The following is an 18127-nucleotide window of genomic DNA, read 5'->3' as shown; positions in this document are numbered from 1 at the left end:
TGCAAGTAGTTTACTGAAAATCTCTCTTGCAGGAAAATACTTTAAACTTTTTACTGTTTATAAATATTATTATACAACTTTCAAATTGGATCTGATTTAATTCTAACATATTTTGTGTCACAGAAACGATCCAAAAGAATCTAATATGTGGTTATTTCCATAGTAGGAATTATCGGCCGATACCGATCCGGATCGGCCGATACGTATCGGTATCGGCCGACACCAATCCGATACTGAGATTTTCTGTTTTTCGTCAAATTTCTTTTATTTTGGTCCGATTCTGGTCATTATTCTTCTGAAAACTTGAACCCGTGAATGATTAAATAGAGTATAAACTATGCACATGCTGAAATAGATTAAATATAGTATCAAGTATCAACTATGCTGAAATAGAGAAATATGAATCCGTGATTAAAGATGTTAACAATCTTTCATTTGATTTTACAATGTCTTTTTTTTTTGTTCTGGACAACAATATCTTCATTTTTATCATAATACAAACAACGATAAAGTGATCCAGCCAGCACGACATAGTTTCTGACAATGAAAGAGTGTGTTTATAGTTTTAATACTTGTATTATATTGTATTAGTGGATTATTTGATTGTAATCATTTATCTAAACATAAATTATTGACAAATTAATTTTTTATCAATTTTTTCCTATTTTTTAGTGTAAAACAAGCTTCTGCCCAAAAAGTTTGATTTTCCGATCCGAATCGGCTGATACCCCGATCCCAGATCGGTATCGGCCAGGACCGATCCCGATTCCGATACCGATAATTCCTACTATGGTTATTTCGATTGTCTTTTACTTATTCTCCTATATATTTTTCCTTTTGAATATATATTACGATTCGAAAAAGTTATGGTCACCTGCAATTTTCATCATAAGGTATATTGATCTTGAGTTGTTCTAATTTTTAATTAATTAGTAAAGTTGAAATCATAAGTCAGTAGTTATTCTTAGATTTTTTTTTGTGATGTATACATGCTTCATTCGGCGGCTGAGACTAAAGAATATCGACCACCCTTAGTTGAAAAGACCCGATCTCCTCTTGTTCTGCCTACGTTTGTTTCTCTGCTCGGCCTGCGATGGGTATGAAGAACCCAATACCCTCCTTTGCATGTCCATTCTGGTTACAATGAGTACACTTCAGGTGGCAACGCACAGCACTGGTGGTGGTGGAGAGGTCCCATGACAAATTATAAAAGCTCCACTACATGCAATTCCTTACTTGCATTAGTCTCAATACTGCTCACGTTTTTCAGTCCACTGTGTACGATATTTGTTAATTTCTTCTTTTGTGTTTTTTGTATGACTTACTATTATTAATAAGTCTTTTGTTTGTCTTGTATAATATGCCTTGTTAACAAAGTGGCTGTGGAAATTGGAATCTGATACAGATAGTTATTGGGCGGCAACCGTCATGAAACTATATGGGGTGAGCCGCCCCGACCAGCTACCTCTGCTCACCAATGGATCCTTCTTCATTAAATCACTTGCGGCATTACAACCTTTTTATGGGGCTTCAACAGTCAATGACCCACTGACATCCACTCTAACATGGAGATGGACGGCTACTGCTATCTTCACCACCAAATCGGCATATGCCATGGTACACCGTACCAGGATAATGTGTCCATTTTGGAAGAACATTTGGAAATTCAGAATACCGACGAAGGTCAGAATCTTTGTCTGGCTAGCCATACACAACAAGCTGCTCACTCAACAGGTACTGCACGTGCGAGGTTGCCCGGTCGCACAAGGCTGTGCACTCTGCAGGTGTAATTTGCTAGAGGATAGAGATCATTTGCTATGGCATTGTCCCTATGCTTCTTCCTTCTTGAGAGGCTTACGGGCACATTGCAATCTGGTCATACCAATCAACTCAAACAAGCCGCTACAGTGGATCTGGTGGGACCACAGACACGGACTGGCAGCTCTGGACCGGCAAAGGTGGGACGTGGTTTGGGCGGCGGGAATATGGGCTTTGTGGAGGGAGAGGAATAGAAGAGTATTTTCGCAAAAGGAGAGAACAGTGGCATTCTTAATCAATGAAACGGTACTCGAAATACAACAATGGACTCTCAATTGCTAGCTTTGCGAGACTTAACACAAAAGAGAAAAGTCCAAGAGAAATAGATAGGCTGTTTACTGTTTGGCTGTCAGTGCTCTTTAGTATCTAGAGTGACATAATGTATCATGGGGTAAGCCGGGTACCCCCGGTACAATGTAAATATTTTTCTTATTTATACAATTGTTAGTAGGCTATCAGCCACTAACCTTCAAAAAAAAAGATAAAGAAGAGTTCTAGGGAGGTAGTTCCTGTGCTTTTAGAATATCCTTTTCTTAGTTTAATATAGTTATCTAAGGGAGGTGGAAGAGCTGTGATTAGTGTATTTAAAGTACTCCTCTTACAGAGTCGTACATGTAAGTGGATAACTATATGATGTATAGTATTCCAAGGCAGCCCGAGTGTAACGAGGGCGGTAATCTATTCTTCCACCTCCCCGGATGGGGAGCCAACACTTTGTTAAAACTCACCTCTAGTACGTAGTTTAAGCTCTAGTAGTTCGTTGTTTTGTTGTTTTGTGTCTTATGACCTTAAGGTGTTAGATGTTGTTAGTTGTTGTTTTTTGTTGCTTAGGTTAAGGAAGATAAATCCCTTCGGAATATCCTTCCTCAGTAAGTGGACTCTTTCTTTTCTTGAGGTAAACTACGGAGGGGCTGCGAGGTAGCAGCCACTGAGGCTGGACGACCCGGCCCCTGGGTTGGGGAGGAGACATAAGGCTTGTTTTACTCCGGAGGTGTCGCGCCGTCTGAGTGAGCGTTCACAAGGCCCTGCGCCATTTGAGCGGATGAGAGCAATAGGTTTAATTTCTCTTGTGAGCCTAGTGGCGATTGAGCGTCAGGAGCACAAGATAGTTTTAATTACCTCGCTGATGTGCCCTATGGTGACTGAGTGGGGAGGGGGGGGGGGGGGATGTCACAGGGGAGGGAGGGGTTTAACTCAGCTACAACCAAAAACTGGCTTATATTTAGCTTCTAAATACCAACCAGATTTTTTTTTTTTAAATTTAAATATGCAAATTAAGATTTAGCTCTAGAGGAGTGTCATATTTCACCTACATTTACCTAGACTTCTTCTAATCGAGAGGAACAGTTTGGACCTGTAGATAGGTTAAAGAAAACAAAAATTGAAAAAAGTTGTTGCAAATAGTCACATGCATGATTTAGTGCTTCTAAAAGTGGGGTCATATTATTAATATCAAAGGATAGTTAACTAAGTTTAATATAAAATCGTGGAATTTGATTATTTCACGAACAATTTTGAATTGTATATATTTTTCTCTGTGTTCTATAAATTTGTAATAGAGATTTTTCTCTATTTTATAGGATACATTTTGAAAATGTTCAAATTTAAAAAACCAAATTGAGCAATATGCTAAGCTCATTCACAGGCTTATGCTAGCCTATACATTAATGTCCATTAATGAAGATGAGCTAATGGAATTAAAATATAGCGGTTTTTTTGTATTTCGATTCATTTTTTTGAATTGGAAATCAAGATTTCGTATTGATTTTCAATTCAAAGTCTTTTATCGCAGATTTTTTATTCTATTGATTATAATCCTGATCTTCAAGATAATCAAAAACTTTTTTGATTAGTTGTTCTATTTGGACTTAGTCATATTAAACTGAGTTAACTATCCTTTGATATTACTAGCTTTATTTTGTGCATTAGCCTATGTGGCTGTGTTTTGTTTTGTTGATACTACTATTGTTGTTTTGTTGGATGTGTTGTTGGTACTAGTAAGTACCAGTTTTGTAATTGCTTCTTTCTCCATATTTTTGGAGTTAGATGCATAACACTATTTTGATTTCTAATAAAATTGGCGGGCAACCACTTTTTCAAAAAAAAAAAAAAATATATCATTTGATATAAACAGTTCTTCATAAATCTTCTTTCCGAGGTCTTCTAATCCCATATCTCATCTGTGTTCCATTAGTTTTATTTATTTATTTTTATTATAAACAGTTCTTCATAAACTCAGTCAACTCTGAAATCAATTTTAAGATCTTTCAAACTGAAGTTAATGTGACGGATTAATATTGCTCTTTGATTGAGTCTATGGTACTATATTCGAGTTTTCAAATCCTAACAGTCGATCCAAACTGTTCATCTTGTTCTCCATATTAATATGTGTTTGGAGACCAAATTTTACATTTTTTAAAAAATTTTTACTATTTTTTTAGATTTATTGAAAATCACTGTTTTTGGATGGTCCAGAATTTTCAGATCAAGTGATTTTCTAAATATCTAAAAAAATAGTAAAAATTTTTCAAAAAATGTAAAATTTGGTCTCCAAACACATATTAATATGGAGAACAAGATGAACGGTTTGGATCGACCGTTAGGATTTGAAAACTCAAATATAGAGCCGTAGCACGGTAACAACCCGTGATATGCATAGTACCATAGACTCACTCTTGCTCTTTTCCATGTTGCTGCAAAAGTTAATGCGATGGTAGTTTCCAGATGTTGACAGGAGAAGATAGGAAATAACAGAGAGAAATCAATGAAAAATTATACTTGGCAGCCGCTATCAATGTTTCAATAAAAAAAAGAAGAAGATAAATTGGCCGGAATCAGCTGAATTTAATCGGAAACTCGGATTTTTTTGGCAAAAGATTGTTTTGTACTAAAAAAATAGGAAATAATTGGTAAAAAAAAATGATTTATCAAAAAACCAAAATATTACACTCAAATAATCTATTAATTATATAATATACTACAAACATTAATTATCGTCGTTAAACATCAGCAAACTATAAATAAAATGGCAAATTATATGAAATTTTGTTGGTATGTTTCTTTCCAAAAGTTTGTGTAATTTAGTCTTAGTTATATTTTTTATAAAAACAGTATTAAAAATTGTTCAATGTCAAGTACATGCTGTTTTATTTAATCCTTAAACCCATTTTAAGTTATCAGAAATAAAATCTATTCCACAAACTGTGTATCAGAGATTATGGATTTACAAGAATTATAGGTGTGTGAAGAGAAGAAAAACTTGTTTATAATGTGAACGTAGGTTAGCAAAGGCACTCTTTTTAAAACCTTCGCAGAAGCTGCAAAGTCGTGAGGGGGAATCGAACTCTCGACCTTTGGGTACAACAACTCTAGGACTTTTTCCTAGCCGACTATACTACCTCCGTTTTAACAAAGGCACTCTTGCTTTTTTAAAAGCAGCAGTCGCTTTCCTTATTGAATATTTTTTATAGACTTTTTGAAGAATTTATTTGTTGAATTATTCAAATTACTGTTTTTCAAATTACTCTTTCCTTCAGCTCTATCGACCGGTCAATGACATAACAGGAACCAGAGATTCATTCAACCGTATTTATTATTACTTTGTCTTTTTTTATTTGTCTTATTATAGAAGTGAGACATTTCTTAGTGTAGGATAAAGTGTATATGTGTGTGTCTCGCACCCTCTCACACACACAATCCTTTAGCTCTGATTAAAGAAGAACAGATACAGAGAAAAAACTTCCCAAATGACACTATTCATTTTTACCATCATCAACTTCATCATGGTGAGTCGTCTCTGTACAGCCAACGACACCCTCCTGCCAGGTCAGATTCTTTCTGGAAACCAAACCTTAGTTTCCAAAAATGGTATCTATGAACTTGGCCTTTTTTCTGATTATGTCGGGTCAAATGACCACTACCTGGGAATTCGGATTGTAAACAGTTCTGATAATCTGTTGTGGGTTGCCAGAGGCAAAACTTTTTATGATCGTCTTACGTCTGAACTGATAATTTCTTCTACTGGCAATTTAGTACTGACCCAATCTCAAAAACTGATATGGTCAACAAATCTGACAAGATCGGATGAAACAACATCTACCACTGCAATTCTGCTTGATACCGGCAATCTTGTACTAAAAGATGTTAGTATTTCTAAAATAGTATGGCAGAGTTTTGATCACCCAACTGATACTTGGTTCCCGGGAGCACCACTTGGATTTAACACTGCCACGGGAAAGAATGTTTACCTCACAAATGCTAATTATTATTTTGGTTCTATCAAGAACAGTTTCAGTTTGGAGTTTGATCCAAGTAGAGCTAGTGGGTTTATTATCAGACAATTATCAAGTAATGCTACATATCATGGTATATTTCCACAATTAATTGATATAGTGGATGATGGGAATGGTTTAGTAACATTTAATGTTCCCAAAAAAAATCATACATTCATACGATTGGATAACAACGGGTTTGTTAGCATGAATTGGTTTAATGATCCTCCCAATTTTAATAATCTTTGGGTTAGTCCTAGTATTCAGTGCGACTTTAATTATTGTGGTCCATCTAGCTTCTGCTCACGAACCAGTCACTCAGAGAAATGCTCTTGTCCTTATGGTTTCCATCCTGTAAATCCAGAAAAATGGCAAAACTACTACTACAGATTTGACAATGCCGGTTGTTCAAGAAATATATCACTCAATTGTAAAATTAGTAGAAAGTCCAGTTTTAATGATGTATTCCTACCAATAGAAAACATAGACAAGTATCCTGATAATCCTCAGTTGCTTGTGCCAAAAGATGAAAACGAGTGTGCCGCAGCATGTCCTAGTAATTGCTCTTGTACCGCTTATTCTTATCAGAATAACTGTAACGTATGGTTTGAAGAACTAAAAAATACCATCATAAGTGACTATGGGAATGGATATAAAATGAACATTCGTCTTCAAATAGCAACACCAAAACATAGTCATCCGGCACCTCAATTTATCATTATGTCAGCCATTGCGGTTGCAACCTTATTGGTTGTTGGGTTATTGGTTTCTTGGAAGCGCAAGGCAATTTGCCTTATCTTCAACCAAAAGGATAAAACTGGGGACCAACTTGTAGCATATTCATATGCAGAAACAAAAAGTATCACCAAGAATTTCTTCCACAAGCTTGGAGAAGGAGGCTTTGGTAGTGTTTTCAAGGGATCATTACCAAATTCAACAGTTGTGGCTGTTAAGAGAATGAAAAATGCTTGCTTTGAAGAGAAGCAGTTCAGAACGGAGGTGCAAACGATAGGAATAATTCAACACATAAACCTTGTCAAACTTCTTGGATTTTGTTCCAAAGGCACTAAACGGTTGTTGGTGTATGAGTACATGCCAAATGGTTCTTTAGATTCTCATCTCTTCTCAAATCAATGTGATGGTTTAAACTGGAACATCCGTTACGAAATAATGGTTGGAATTGCAAGAGGTTTAACTTATTTGCATGAGGAATGCAGAGACTGCATTATTCATTGTGACATTAAGCCTGAGAATATACTTGTCAATGCTAACTTTTGTCCTAAAATTGCCGATTTTGGTTTGGCAAAACTACTGGGGAGAGATTTTAGCAGAGCATTAACAACAGTGAGAGGAACAATTGGCTATCTTGGACCCGAATGGATTTGTGGGCAACCGATTACAAAAAAAGCCGATGTCTATAGTTTCGGCATGATGCTTTTCGAAATCATATCAGGGAAGAGAAATACAGAGAAGTTCCAAAATCCAGAATGCACTTACTTCCCTCTTTATGCTGCTATGAAAACTAGACAAGGAGAGATTGTGTGTCTGTTAGATGATAGGTTGCAAGGAAATGCTGACATGGGGCAGCTAAACATAGCTTGTAAGGTTGCTTGCTGGTGCATTCAAGAGATGGAAACAGATAGACCATCGATGCGACAAGTTGTTCAAATGTTGGAGGGTGTTGTTGAAGTTCTGAAGCCTCCGATTCCGAGTTTTCTCCAAAGGCTTGTGGATATTGAGAATGATTCCATCTACTCTGTACTTGGTTAAGTTCTACAGCTGAAGTTGGTGCCAGTAGAATTTGCATTGTAAACTTGTAATTTTTGTTGTTGTAGACTTGTAATTTCTATTTTATTTTTTGTTGTTGTAAACTTGTAATTAATATCCTATTTCCGGTTTATGTAGCTGCATTAAGTTATGAAGTACTACTTATTAAGAACATTGTTATTTGTATTGTCAAATTCGAGTTGGATGTTAAATTATTGTTGACCGTTAGACATATTGTACATCCTTTCTCATTTTAAGGAGTACTATGCGTTTGTATCATTACTTTTTCCACTGGAAAACTTTGTCAGGACAATATGCAGTCACGGAGTAGGGGCTTTCATTCAAAATGGCTGGATTGGATTAATCAGTGGTTAGTGAGCTCCCAAACTTGCATTAATATTAATGGATCTTTGACCTCATTCTTCTCTTGTAAGAGGGGAGTGCGGCAAGGCGATCCATTATCCCCTTTTATGTACATTTTAGCTTCCGATGTGTTAAGTCGTATTTTTAGTAAAGCTAGGCTTACACAGACAATTACAGGTTTAGGACCTCCTTGTATAAACGGTACTGCTATGACTAATTGTCATTACGCAGACGATACCGTCCTATTTTTAGAGGCTACTCCTACTAATGTGATTAATGCCTGGTGGGCTATGATGGCCTTCGAGGCAGTTTCAGGTATCAAAATTAATCAACAAAAAACAGAACTGATCCCTATTAACACTGATGATGGTGCAAACTTAGCTCAAATATTTAACTGTGCTGTAGGAAAGTTTCCTTTTAAATATATAGGAATTCCGTTACTAAATGGGAAGATGAGCATTTCTGATTGGGGGTTTCTAATAGATAAAATTTCTAAAAAATTGCAAAACTGGAAATGTAGACTGCTTTCTTTAGGGGGTTGCATCACATTACTTAATGCAGTTCTCAGTGCAGTACCATTATACACCTTGTCCATTTATCGAGTTCCTAAAACGATATTACATCAGATTGATAGGCTTAGAAGATCATTTCTTTGGCATGGACCTGATTGTAATAAGAAAAATTATCATTTGGTCAATTGGCAAACTATTTGTACTCCCAAAGAACATGGAGGTTTCGGAGTTCTCAATTTAGATCATATGAATATTGCTCTTCTTCTTAAATGGTGGTGGCGATTAAAGGATAATTCATATAGTAGTTTATGGAAAGATGTAGTTATATATAAGTACTTTTCACAGCATTGACCAGTGCCTTTCTCTCCTTTATGGAAAGACATCCAAAAACTAGAACATATTGGTCAAATTAGTGTATGGTACCAAATAGGACTGGATAGCAAGGTCAACTTCTGGAATGACATTTGGGTAGATAATTGTACTTTATCAACTAGTTACCCGCAACTATTTGAATTGTGCCACCAACAACAGATTTCAGTTAGTAAGGTGTTGTCTTCTCATGGACAAGTATTGCAATTTCGTAGATCTCTGACAGGAATTTTAGCAATAGAATGGGCTGAAGTATTACATTTAATTAGTAGCACTGCATTTACGCATGCATATGATAAAATCTCTTGGCGATGGGATCCTTCTAATACGTATACTGTTAAATCTTTATATGCTCTTTTATCCTATACCGGGGTACGGACTACAACACATGAAATTTGGTGGAAATTACCAATTCCCCCCAAGATTAGGGCATTTATGTGGCTGGTAGCTAACAAAAGAATCCTTACCAAAAAAGCATTAAGGAAAAAAGGTTGGATCGGATCGACACAATGTCATTTTTGTTCACTTGACGAGAATGTAAATCATTTGTTTGTCACTTGCAGGTTGGCTAAAAGAATATGGGTTTGGATGGGAGAATTTCAGGAGGTGTTTCACACATGGGACTCTTTTCCGGATGTTTTAACATATATTCTTTCATTACGTAGCAATCAAAAAATTGCAGCTTTAATTGTATTAAGTGCAGTGTGTTGGATCCTTTGGAAACATCGCAATGATGTTTGTTTTACAGGGGTTAAACTGAAAACTAATAGGTCTCTAATTTTTCTAATCATTTCTTTGGTACATTACTGGGCAGGAAATGTGAAGGATGCTGTGGTGCAAGAGCTGAAGAACTGGATGCCTATGGATGTGGCAGAGATTCCCCTTCGTGAATGGGCGGGCCCGGCTCAGCTGAGTAGGATCGAGGATGATACTATTCCAGCGTAGAGGAACTAGAGCATAAGGACTACAATGAGTAGTAGGTGCTTCTGATGCTGCGGGTCTAGCATGGTTTTTTTCTAGGCAAATCTGATATTTTGTGTGCCCTTCGAGGCAGGTTAGATTGTAATAGGTCAATTGGTTTTTGTTTGATTTTGGTTAACTTTCTGGTATGAACTATTAAGTAGGAGATGTTATGTTGGTATGCGTTAATAAATAGGAGGTGTTATGAATGTAGGAGGTGTTGTACAAAAACTCTTATTGCAAATGCAATGGGTTATATGCCTTTTTTTCAAAAAAAAAAAAAAAAACAATATGCAGTCACGAAGAAAATCTTATCGTCTCCTCTTGATCTGGTCTGCTGCTCTGGCAGCAGGTCGGTGGAAGCCGGATTGGCGGTGGCGGTGATCGATGTTGTCAGAGGGTGTGATGGCGACACCAAGATCTGACGTGGTGTTGACAAAGATACAAAAACGTCTTGCTGTAAATATATTTTTTGGATATTACTATTTTATCAAATTGAATCCTCACTATAATAAATTTCTGATGTTTACATCACTTATTAATTACAAACTTAATTATATTTATATCTGTTGGTACAAGCAATCCATTTTGATCAGAAAAGTCCTCTACCTTTCTTTGTGGTCATGAATGTATCATTGTCGTACAAAATTAGCATGCATGGTACCATGTTAGCTGTCAGAGAATAAGCAAATATAAAATATAAAATATATAGTATACAACGGTGTTACGCAATGCAATTAAAGCAAACATTTCATAGGATTTACATAGAAATTTTAAGGAGAAATTAAATTCATTGTTAGGTGCTTGTGAAGTTCTGATTAAGTTCAAAGAAACTGCTGGATAGCTGTCAAGATTCTCTCTTAACTTCTTTCTTAAACTGACAGTGGGACCCACTAGACACATGCAGAGCTCCTGGTGGAGAAAGGAGAAGGAAGTAATGGACGGATCCAGTTGCATCTGGAGGAAAAACAGAGAGAAGACTTTTGATTTAGTTGCCCTTTTGAACTGTTAAAACATAATTTTTTTTGCTGGCTAGACTTAGTCTACATAATTTAATGCATCTACCAAAATTTCATCAAGTCCTGTTTTTATTAATTACTACGATGAGAGAAAAGGACGCTTGAGAAATGAATTTGATACTTGGACTAAATTGCTCTAGATATACAACTGTATCGTTGAATTAGACATAAAAATAAATGGTTCGTTATATCTATTCATAAAGAATATGTGCCATTAAGTGAAAAATAACGTCTGAATAACAATATATATTCTCTCGCTTGTCCTTTTTTTTTGAGATAAAATGAAATTAATCTCCCAACTTTAATATCCACAAAAAATTCTTATTTGAATTTCGAACTTGCCGCCTCTCATGTAAAGGACATTATTTTAGCCAATAGATTAAATGCTGATTCTTCTTATTTATTTTGTTTTATTTTAAATATAGATTGTATTATTATTATTCATTGAATATTAGTATCAAATGAAATAGAACTTGTAGAACATTATTAGCATTAATCTTTTTACTCTTTACGGTTCAAATTAATTGGCATATACCATATCTATATAGTGCATGCATTATTCAAAACCATGTTTGCCTCCTCGTCTTATATACTCCTAGTCTGAAATGTTGAATAATTGAAATGATTTATTTCTTGTATTTTATACAGAAGAACAAGGCGCCTATTTATAGGCAACTGTACACAGATTTTACACATAGCAGACTATCCAAAAATAGAGTGCTAAATATAGAAAAAACAATCAAGGCTAATTCTATACTAATTACAAGGCTGTCAAATAGGTAAAGATGGAATGTTCTCCAACGGCCTAGAGAAGATTGTGCATGCCTCCTGGATTTGTGCATATTGTATCTTATGCAGAATTTCAAGGAATGATTTTATTCTTTTACACTCCCCCTCAAGTTGGGTTCGTAGATATTAAAAGAACCCAAATTGGATAAAATATTTTGGAACTGAACATTGGTTAATGATTTGGTAAATATATCAGCTAGTTGGTTTTGGCTGGGAATGTATGGAGTTTCGATTTCCTTTGATTTTATTTTCTCACGTATATAGTGGCAGTCTATTTCGATATGTTTAGTTCTTTCATGGAAAACCGGATTGTTTGCAATGTATCTTGCAGCTTGATTATCACAAAACATGGGAATGGGATATTTGCATTCTATGCCCAAATCTTGCATTAGTTGTTTCAACCAGATCACTTCACTCGTAGTCGCTGCCATAGCTCGGTATTCAGCTTCAGCGCTAGATCGCGCTACAACTGATTGTTTTTTGCTTCTCCAAGTTACAAGATTTCCTCCAACGAAAGTGCAGTAGCCAGTGGTGGATTTTCGATCACTACTGCCCGCCCAATCAGCATCGGAGTATGCCATGAGATTGACATGCTTGTTCTTTTGCATTCGCACTCCTCTTCCTGGACTTCCCTTGAGATATCTCAAAATCCGTACTACTGCATCCATATGAGTTGTCCTTGGTGCATGCATGAATTGACTCACTACATTAACTGCAAACGTTATGTCAGGACGAGTAACAGTCAAGTAAATTAATTTTCCTACTAACCTCTGAAATTGGCTTATATCTGTTAAAGGTTCACCGTCATTAGGTCCTAACTTGATATTTGGTTCAATTGGGGTATTTACGGGCTTACATCCTAATTTCCCTGTTTCTTGTAATAAGTCCAACACATATTTTCTTTGGGATAAAAATAAGCCCTGTTTGGAGTAAGCAATCTCTATGCCTAAAAAATACTTTAATTTCCCAAGGTCTTTGATGTCAAATTTTTTTTGTAGATACTTCTTGACATCACAAATTTTGTTAATATCACTCCCTGTAATAATAATATCATCAACATAAATTAAGACAATAATGGTAGAATTAATGTCGTGTTTAACAAACATTGAGTGATCACCATTACTTACCTTAAAACCGAATTGTATCAAGGCAGAACTTAGTTTTGCATACCAAGCTCTTGGAGACTGTTTTAGACCATATATTGATTTGTTTAGTTTGCATGCTAAAGTTTTATCATGTTCACGGGAATGTCCTGGTGGTAAATTCATATAAACTTCTTCCTCAAGCGTCCCTTGAAGGAAGGCATTTTTTACATCCATTTGATATAAATCCCAGTCAAGATTAATAGCAACAGATAATAAGACTCTAACTGTGTTCATTTTGGCAACCGGTGCAAAGGTCTCTTTATAGTCAATACCATAAGTTTGGGTGTAACCTTTGGCAACTAACCTGGCTTTATATCTTTCTATTGTGCCATCACTATTATATTTGATCTTATATATCCACCTACACCCTACTGGTTTTTTATTTTGAGGTAATTTCACAATATTCCAAGTATTATTTTTCTTTAGTGCTTCTAGTTCCTCCTGCATAGCCTGTTGCCATATTGGGTTTTTTATGGCTTCCGAAAAAGTTTGTGGTTCTATCTCTTTAGATACCATACTAATAAAAGTTTTATATTTTGGAGTAATGTTGTCATAAGTCAAATAATTTTGTATAGGGTATTTAGAACTACAGTGTGTAACAAAATCTTGCAATTTGATAGGAGGTTTGGATTGTCTCACTGACCTGCGAAGTGGCATTGGTTCATTACTTACTGTTTGATTTGGGTCAGCTGTGGCTTCAATAATTGTATGAGGTGGGTTGTCTTCATTGCCAAGAAGACTTTGACTTTGACTCTGTTCTTCTCCTTCTTCAATATTTGATTGAGCTTCTGTATCTTCGGATGACATTGGACCTGTGTGGGGTGAGCTTTGACTTCGATTAATTGAAAAATCTCCAATGATACAATCTTCAATATTTAAATTTTGACCTTGGTTTGAAGTCTCTTGCTCCCCCTGAATCAAATTCTCAAAGAAATATTGAGTTTCTACAAATTTAACATTCCGAGAGATATATATTTTGTTAGAATTTGGATCAAGACATTTGTAACCCTTTTTTCTAGTGGAATAGCCAATAAATACACATTTTATAGCTCTAGAATCTAACTTATCACGATGAATATCCTGATTGTAGACAAAACACGTGCACCCAAAGATTCGTAGATGGTTCAAACTAATTTTTTGACTGTTTAAGGTTTCTAAGGGAGATTTGTATTCGAGAACAACACTTGGTAGTCTATTTATTAAGTACGTTGCCGTAAGAATGGCATCGGACCAGAAATGTTTCGGAATTTTTGATTGAAACATAAGGGAACGGGTCACTTCTAAAATATGTCGGTTTTTCCGTTCGGCAATACCATTTTGTTCTGGTGTTCCGACACAAGTTGTTTGATGAATAATTCCCATTTTATTTAGAAAATCATGAAAATTATTATTAATATACTCGGTGCCATTATCAGTTCTAAGAACGCGAATTTGAGTGTTGTATTGAGTTGAAACAAGCTTTGTAAAATCTTTAAAAATAGAAAAAACTTCTGTTTTTGAGTTTAAAAGATATAGCCATGTGGCTCTAGAAAAATCATCAATAAACGTTACAAAATATTTAAAATTATCATAAGATTCCATTGGAGCTGGGCCCCACACATCAGAATGTATAAGTTGAAAAGGCTTATCAGATTTATTATTTGACAAAGAAAACGGTAATTTAGTTTGTTTAGCAAAATTACACACCTCACAACAACTAGAGTTCAAATTAATCAAATCTATAGTTTTACTTAAAACTCTATCAGAAGGGTGACCCATACGACAGTGCCACAAATTATTCAAACTTTCTTTTGTAGAATTAAAAGCACACTTTTGTTGTTTAACAATATAAAGATCCCTTTCGAGAGAACCTTCACCAATCGTCCTCCCAGTCACTCTGTCCTGAAAAATCACAGATGACGGTGAAAAAATAACATTGCAATTTAATTCACTCGTTATTTTCCTAACTGAGAGTAAATTGGAAGGAAAGTTAGGAAGGTAAAGGACATTTTGAATGGATTTGTCAAACAAATTAATTTGTCCTGTTCCTAATATTGGGTTAGTCGAACCATCAGCCAAATAAACATTTTGTGCAATTTTTAATGTAGTTAAATTGCTTAAATTTGTTGTACAGTTGACCATATGATCTGTGGCTCCCGAGTCCACGATCCATTCATTGTTTATATTAGTTTTATCCAAATGTGCAGCTAAGCTCTTCTGGTGAGAGAAGTTATTTTTCTGACCCTTTCCAGGTATCGATGGCCTTTGACTACCGAACTCTAATTCAAAATCTGAGAGATCGGGATTACCTGCCCCTTTACCTGTTGCAGCAGCGGCTTTCCCTTCTTCAGCCGGTGCAGATGGGTTGCCGGCGCTGCTGATTTGTTGTAGCAGCTGGCTCAGTTGCGCGAGAGTGAAACTGGGTGGTTCTGAGGCAACGCCGGTCACAGCGGTATGCGCACTCAGCTGATATCCTCCGCCACTACTCGTCTTGTCTCGATTGTCTCGACGCGGCTTCAGATGGGGGTAGAGCACCCAACACCGGTCTCGACTATGACCATCTCTAGCACAGTGGTCACAATAAGCGGCTGGTCTGTTGCCCCGACCTCTGCCTCTACCACGATTACTGGTATGAGTTCTTCCACCTTGATTTCTTTCTGCTGCTAACACAGATTTCTCAACAGTGTTGTCAGTGAATTGATTTTTCAGATTCATAACAGTTTTTCTGGTTTCCTCTCTTTGAAGTAGGGAAACAACATTTGAGATTGTGGGAAGCTCGGTGGAATAGAGAATTTGACTACGAACTTGTTCATAGTCAGAATTCAGTGCATTTAGAAGGAGGTAAACATGATCATTTTCATATCGATGATGAAGTGTCTGAAGGTCTGCAGTAATTGGCTCGTACATGTTTAGTTCATCTAATTTACTCTTGATTGAACCATACAACTGAGTAATAGTCTGGGAACCTTGTTTAGTTTGGTATAATTCTCGTTTGAGTTGAAAAATACGATCAAAGTTGTTCTCCTGCCCAAACATGTCCTTGACTGATTTCCATAAGTCAAAGGCAGATTTGGAGCTGAAAAACAATCTAGAGATTGGTGGTTCCATAGAGTTTAAAACCCAAAGTCTAACAAGTTTGTCACTAGCAATCCATTGGTTATAGTGTGGATCTGTCTCGAGTGGACTATTGTCATTGTCAGTTACATGATTCAACAAGGATTTTGCACCTAGAGCCAATAATACTGCTTCAGACCAAGACAAGAAATTGTTACCATTTAGTGGTTCTGCTGTCAGTTTTAATGCTGGATTTGCATCATAGTATGCAGGTGGGGTTACAGCATGATTTTGCTTGTCACCTTTTTGCTTGTTTTTTGTTTGTTCTCCTTCCTGGCCAGTTGACATTGCTTGCCGGCTGCTTGAATCAGGAAGGGCTTCAGAGTTTTTGTTACAGATACGGAACCTGCTCTGATACCATGAAATGTTGAATAATTGAAATGATTTATTTCTTGTATTTTATACAGAAGAACAAGGCGCCTATTTATAGGCAACTGTACACAGATTTTACACATAGCAGACTATCCAAAAATAGAGTGCTAAATATAGAAAAAACAATCAAGGCTAATTCTATACTAATTACAAGGCTGTCAAATAGGTAAAGATGGAATGTTCTCCAACGGCCTAGAGAAGATTGTGCATGCCTCCTGGATTTGTGCATATTGTATCTTATGCAGAATTTCAAGGAATGATTTTATTCTTTTACATAGTCTTTCATTCTTTTTCTCAATCAAAAGAAATTAAAGTGCTCAACAATTCCAAAACTAAGTGTGCAAACAGAAAGTTGTGGTATCAATCCTTCGATCAAGATCCGATGGCTTGTGCTCTATCTTCCTCTCCTCTTTTCAAGACTCTCCTTTCTGATTGTATCTCTTTCCTTGCCAAAAGGTAATGCATGTTTCTCACATATGTGAAATCTTAGTAAAAGAATGATTCTTTTATGGGCATTTGTGAAAAATTTCATTTGAAAATTCAATGTTGATTAGATAGTCGATGTTTTGATATGCAGGAGAGGATTTGCAGTGGTGGTAGAAGCAGCTAGACGAAACCCCAAAGCAGAGGAGATGGACGCAGCAACAAAGTATGTGGCCGGAAAGAAGGTTGCGGATGCAGACCCGATTCTGTTGGTTCCTGATTCGGATGGATACTACCGACCCACTAACTGGGTTACTGAGCTTAGAGTGACGCTGCTCAGACCAAGGACTTAGATTACATGTGAATTTATTGAGGGGGCAGGGGTTTTCCAATGGGCATCAGATGTCCAGTCGGGATCATTTGATTTGCTTTTGAGATTCATGTAAAATTAAAATTATAAATCATCCGTGAATCTAACGGATTGTGCAAATCTCCGTGTTGATCGAAATGTTGAGATTGAGCATCAGAAAGAATTTGGTTTGATGCCTATCAAGACCCCCTTTGCACCCTTGTAAAAAATGTTGAAATGCGAAATATTTTCTGTGGTGAAAAATGAATTGTGAATTGTGAAATTAAAATTGTAATGAATATAAATGATTTTTCGTTATTTAATTTTTGTTTGAGTTGTACCTAGTTGATTTGGTTTAAGTAAGCATGGATAGATGTGGGATACACTGGCAGAAAAAAGAAAACACACCTTTATAAATAAAAACGAGTATGGTGGCAATACAAAATAATCCACAATTAGAAATGGCAATACAAAATAACCCACAAAACAAATCTGAACTAACAATAATAAAACCAAATGGATGAATCGATAAGATTAAACAGATCAATCTCGGCCCAAACAAACCACTAATCAGGCCTGAGGCCCAGTCCACGGATGGGCAGTTTAAAGATCTACATATAAACATCGGTACAAACAATTGAAGTTAAATATGAGTTAAGAGGAAGTCTCAAATGCTCCATTCATTTCGTACTCACTCGGATCTCATATTTTTATCTTCATTTTTAAAAGGGGAAACGGTCGAACCGGACCGCTCAACATATTCTTCATAAATTTTTACTATCTTTCTGATAGGTACAAAACCACTGTTTTTAAGAAAATTCTGGACCATCCAAAAATAATAATTTTGTACCTATCTAAAAATATAGTAATAAATTTC

The 18127-nt window shown here is 36.1% G+C and overlaps 2 protein-coding genes and 1 long non-coding RNA gene across 6 annotated transcripts in view; all 3 read left to right on the top strand.

Moving 5' to 3' along the window:
* LOC144554308 (G-type lectin S-receptor-like serine/threonine-protein kinase At2g19130) overlaps positions 1-18127 on the top strand; it is a 31993-nt gene that overhangs the window by 2796 nt on the left and 11070 nt on the right. The gene's annotated exons all lie outside the window — the stretch shown is intronic.
* Positions 5502-8095, top strand: LOC144554310 (G-type lectin S-receptor-like serine/threonine-protein kinase At2g19130). 2 transcript variants are annotated; one of them, XM_078302639.1, is made up of 2 exons: positions 5502-7694; positions 7729-8095. In XM_078302639.1, the coding sequence occupies exons 1-2, from the start codon at positions 5565-5567 to the stop codon at positions 7783-7785; spliced, it is 2187 nt and encodes a 728-aa protein (XP_078158765.1). In that variant the 5' UTR covers positions 5502-5564; the 3' UTR covers positions 7786-8095. The 2 variants fall into 2 exon arrangements, with proteins under 2 accessions (XP_078158765.1, XP_078158764.1); XM_078302638.1 differs by having other exon boundaries at positions 5504-8095.
* Positions 16775-17571, top strand: LOC144554326 (uncharacterized). Its single transcript, XR_013511600.1, has 2 exons — positions 16775-16934; positions 17056-17571. It is a non-coding gene; the product is annotated as an uncharacterized LOC144554326 (long non-coding RNA).

Source organism: Carex rostrata, chromosome 5 (genome assembly GCF_964058835.1).
Source record: "Carex rostrata chromosome 5, lpCarRost1.2, whole genome shotgun sequence".
Taxonomy (NCBI): Eukaryota; Viridiplantae; Streptophyta; class Magnoliopsida; order Poales; family Cyperaceae; genus Carex; species Carex rostrata.
This window is presented reverse-complemented; position numbering and strand designations above follow the sequence as displayed.

Coding starts and splice junctions, on each gene's coding strand:
- LOC144554310 (XM_078302638.1), top strand. CDS start 5,565: ATGACACTATTCATTTTTACCATCATCAACTTCATCATGGTGAGTCGT.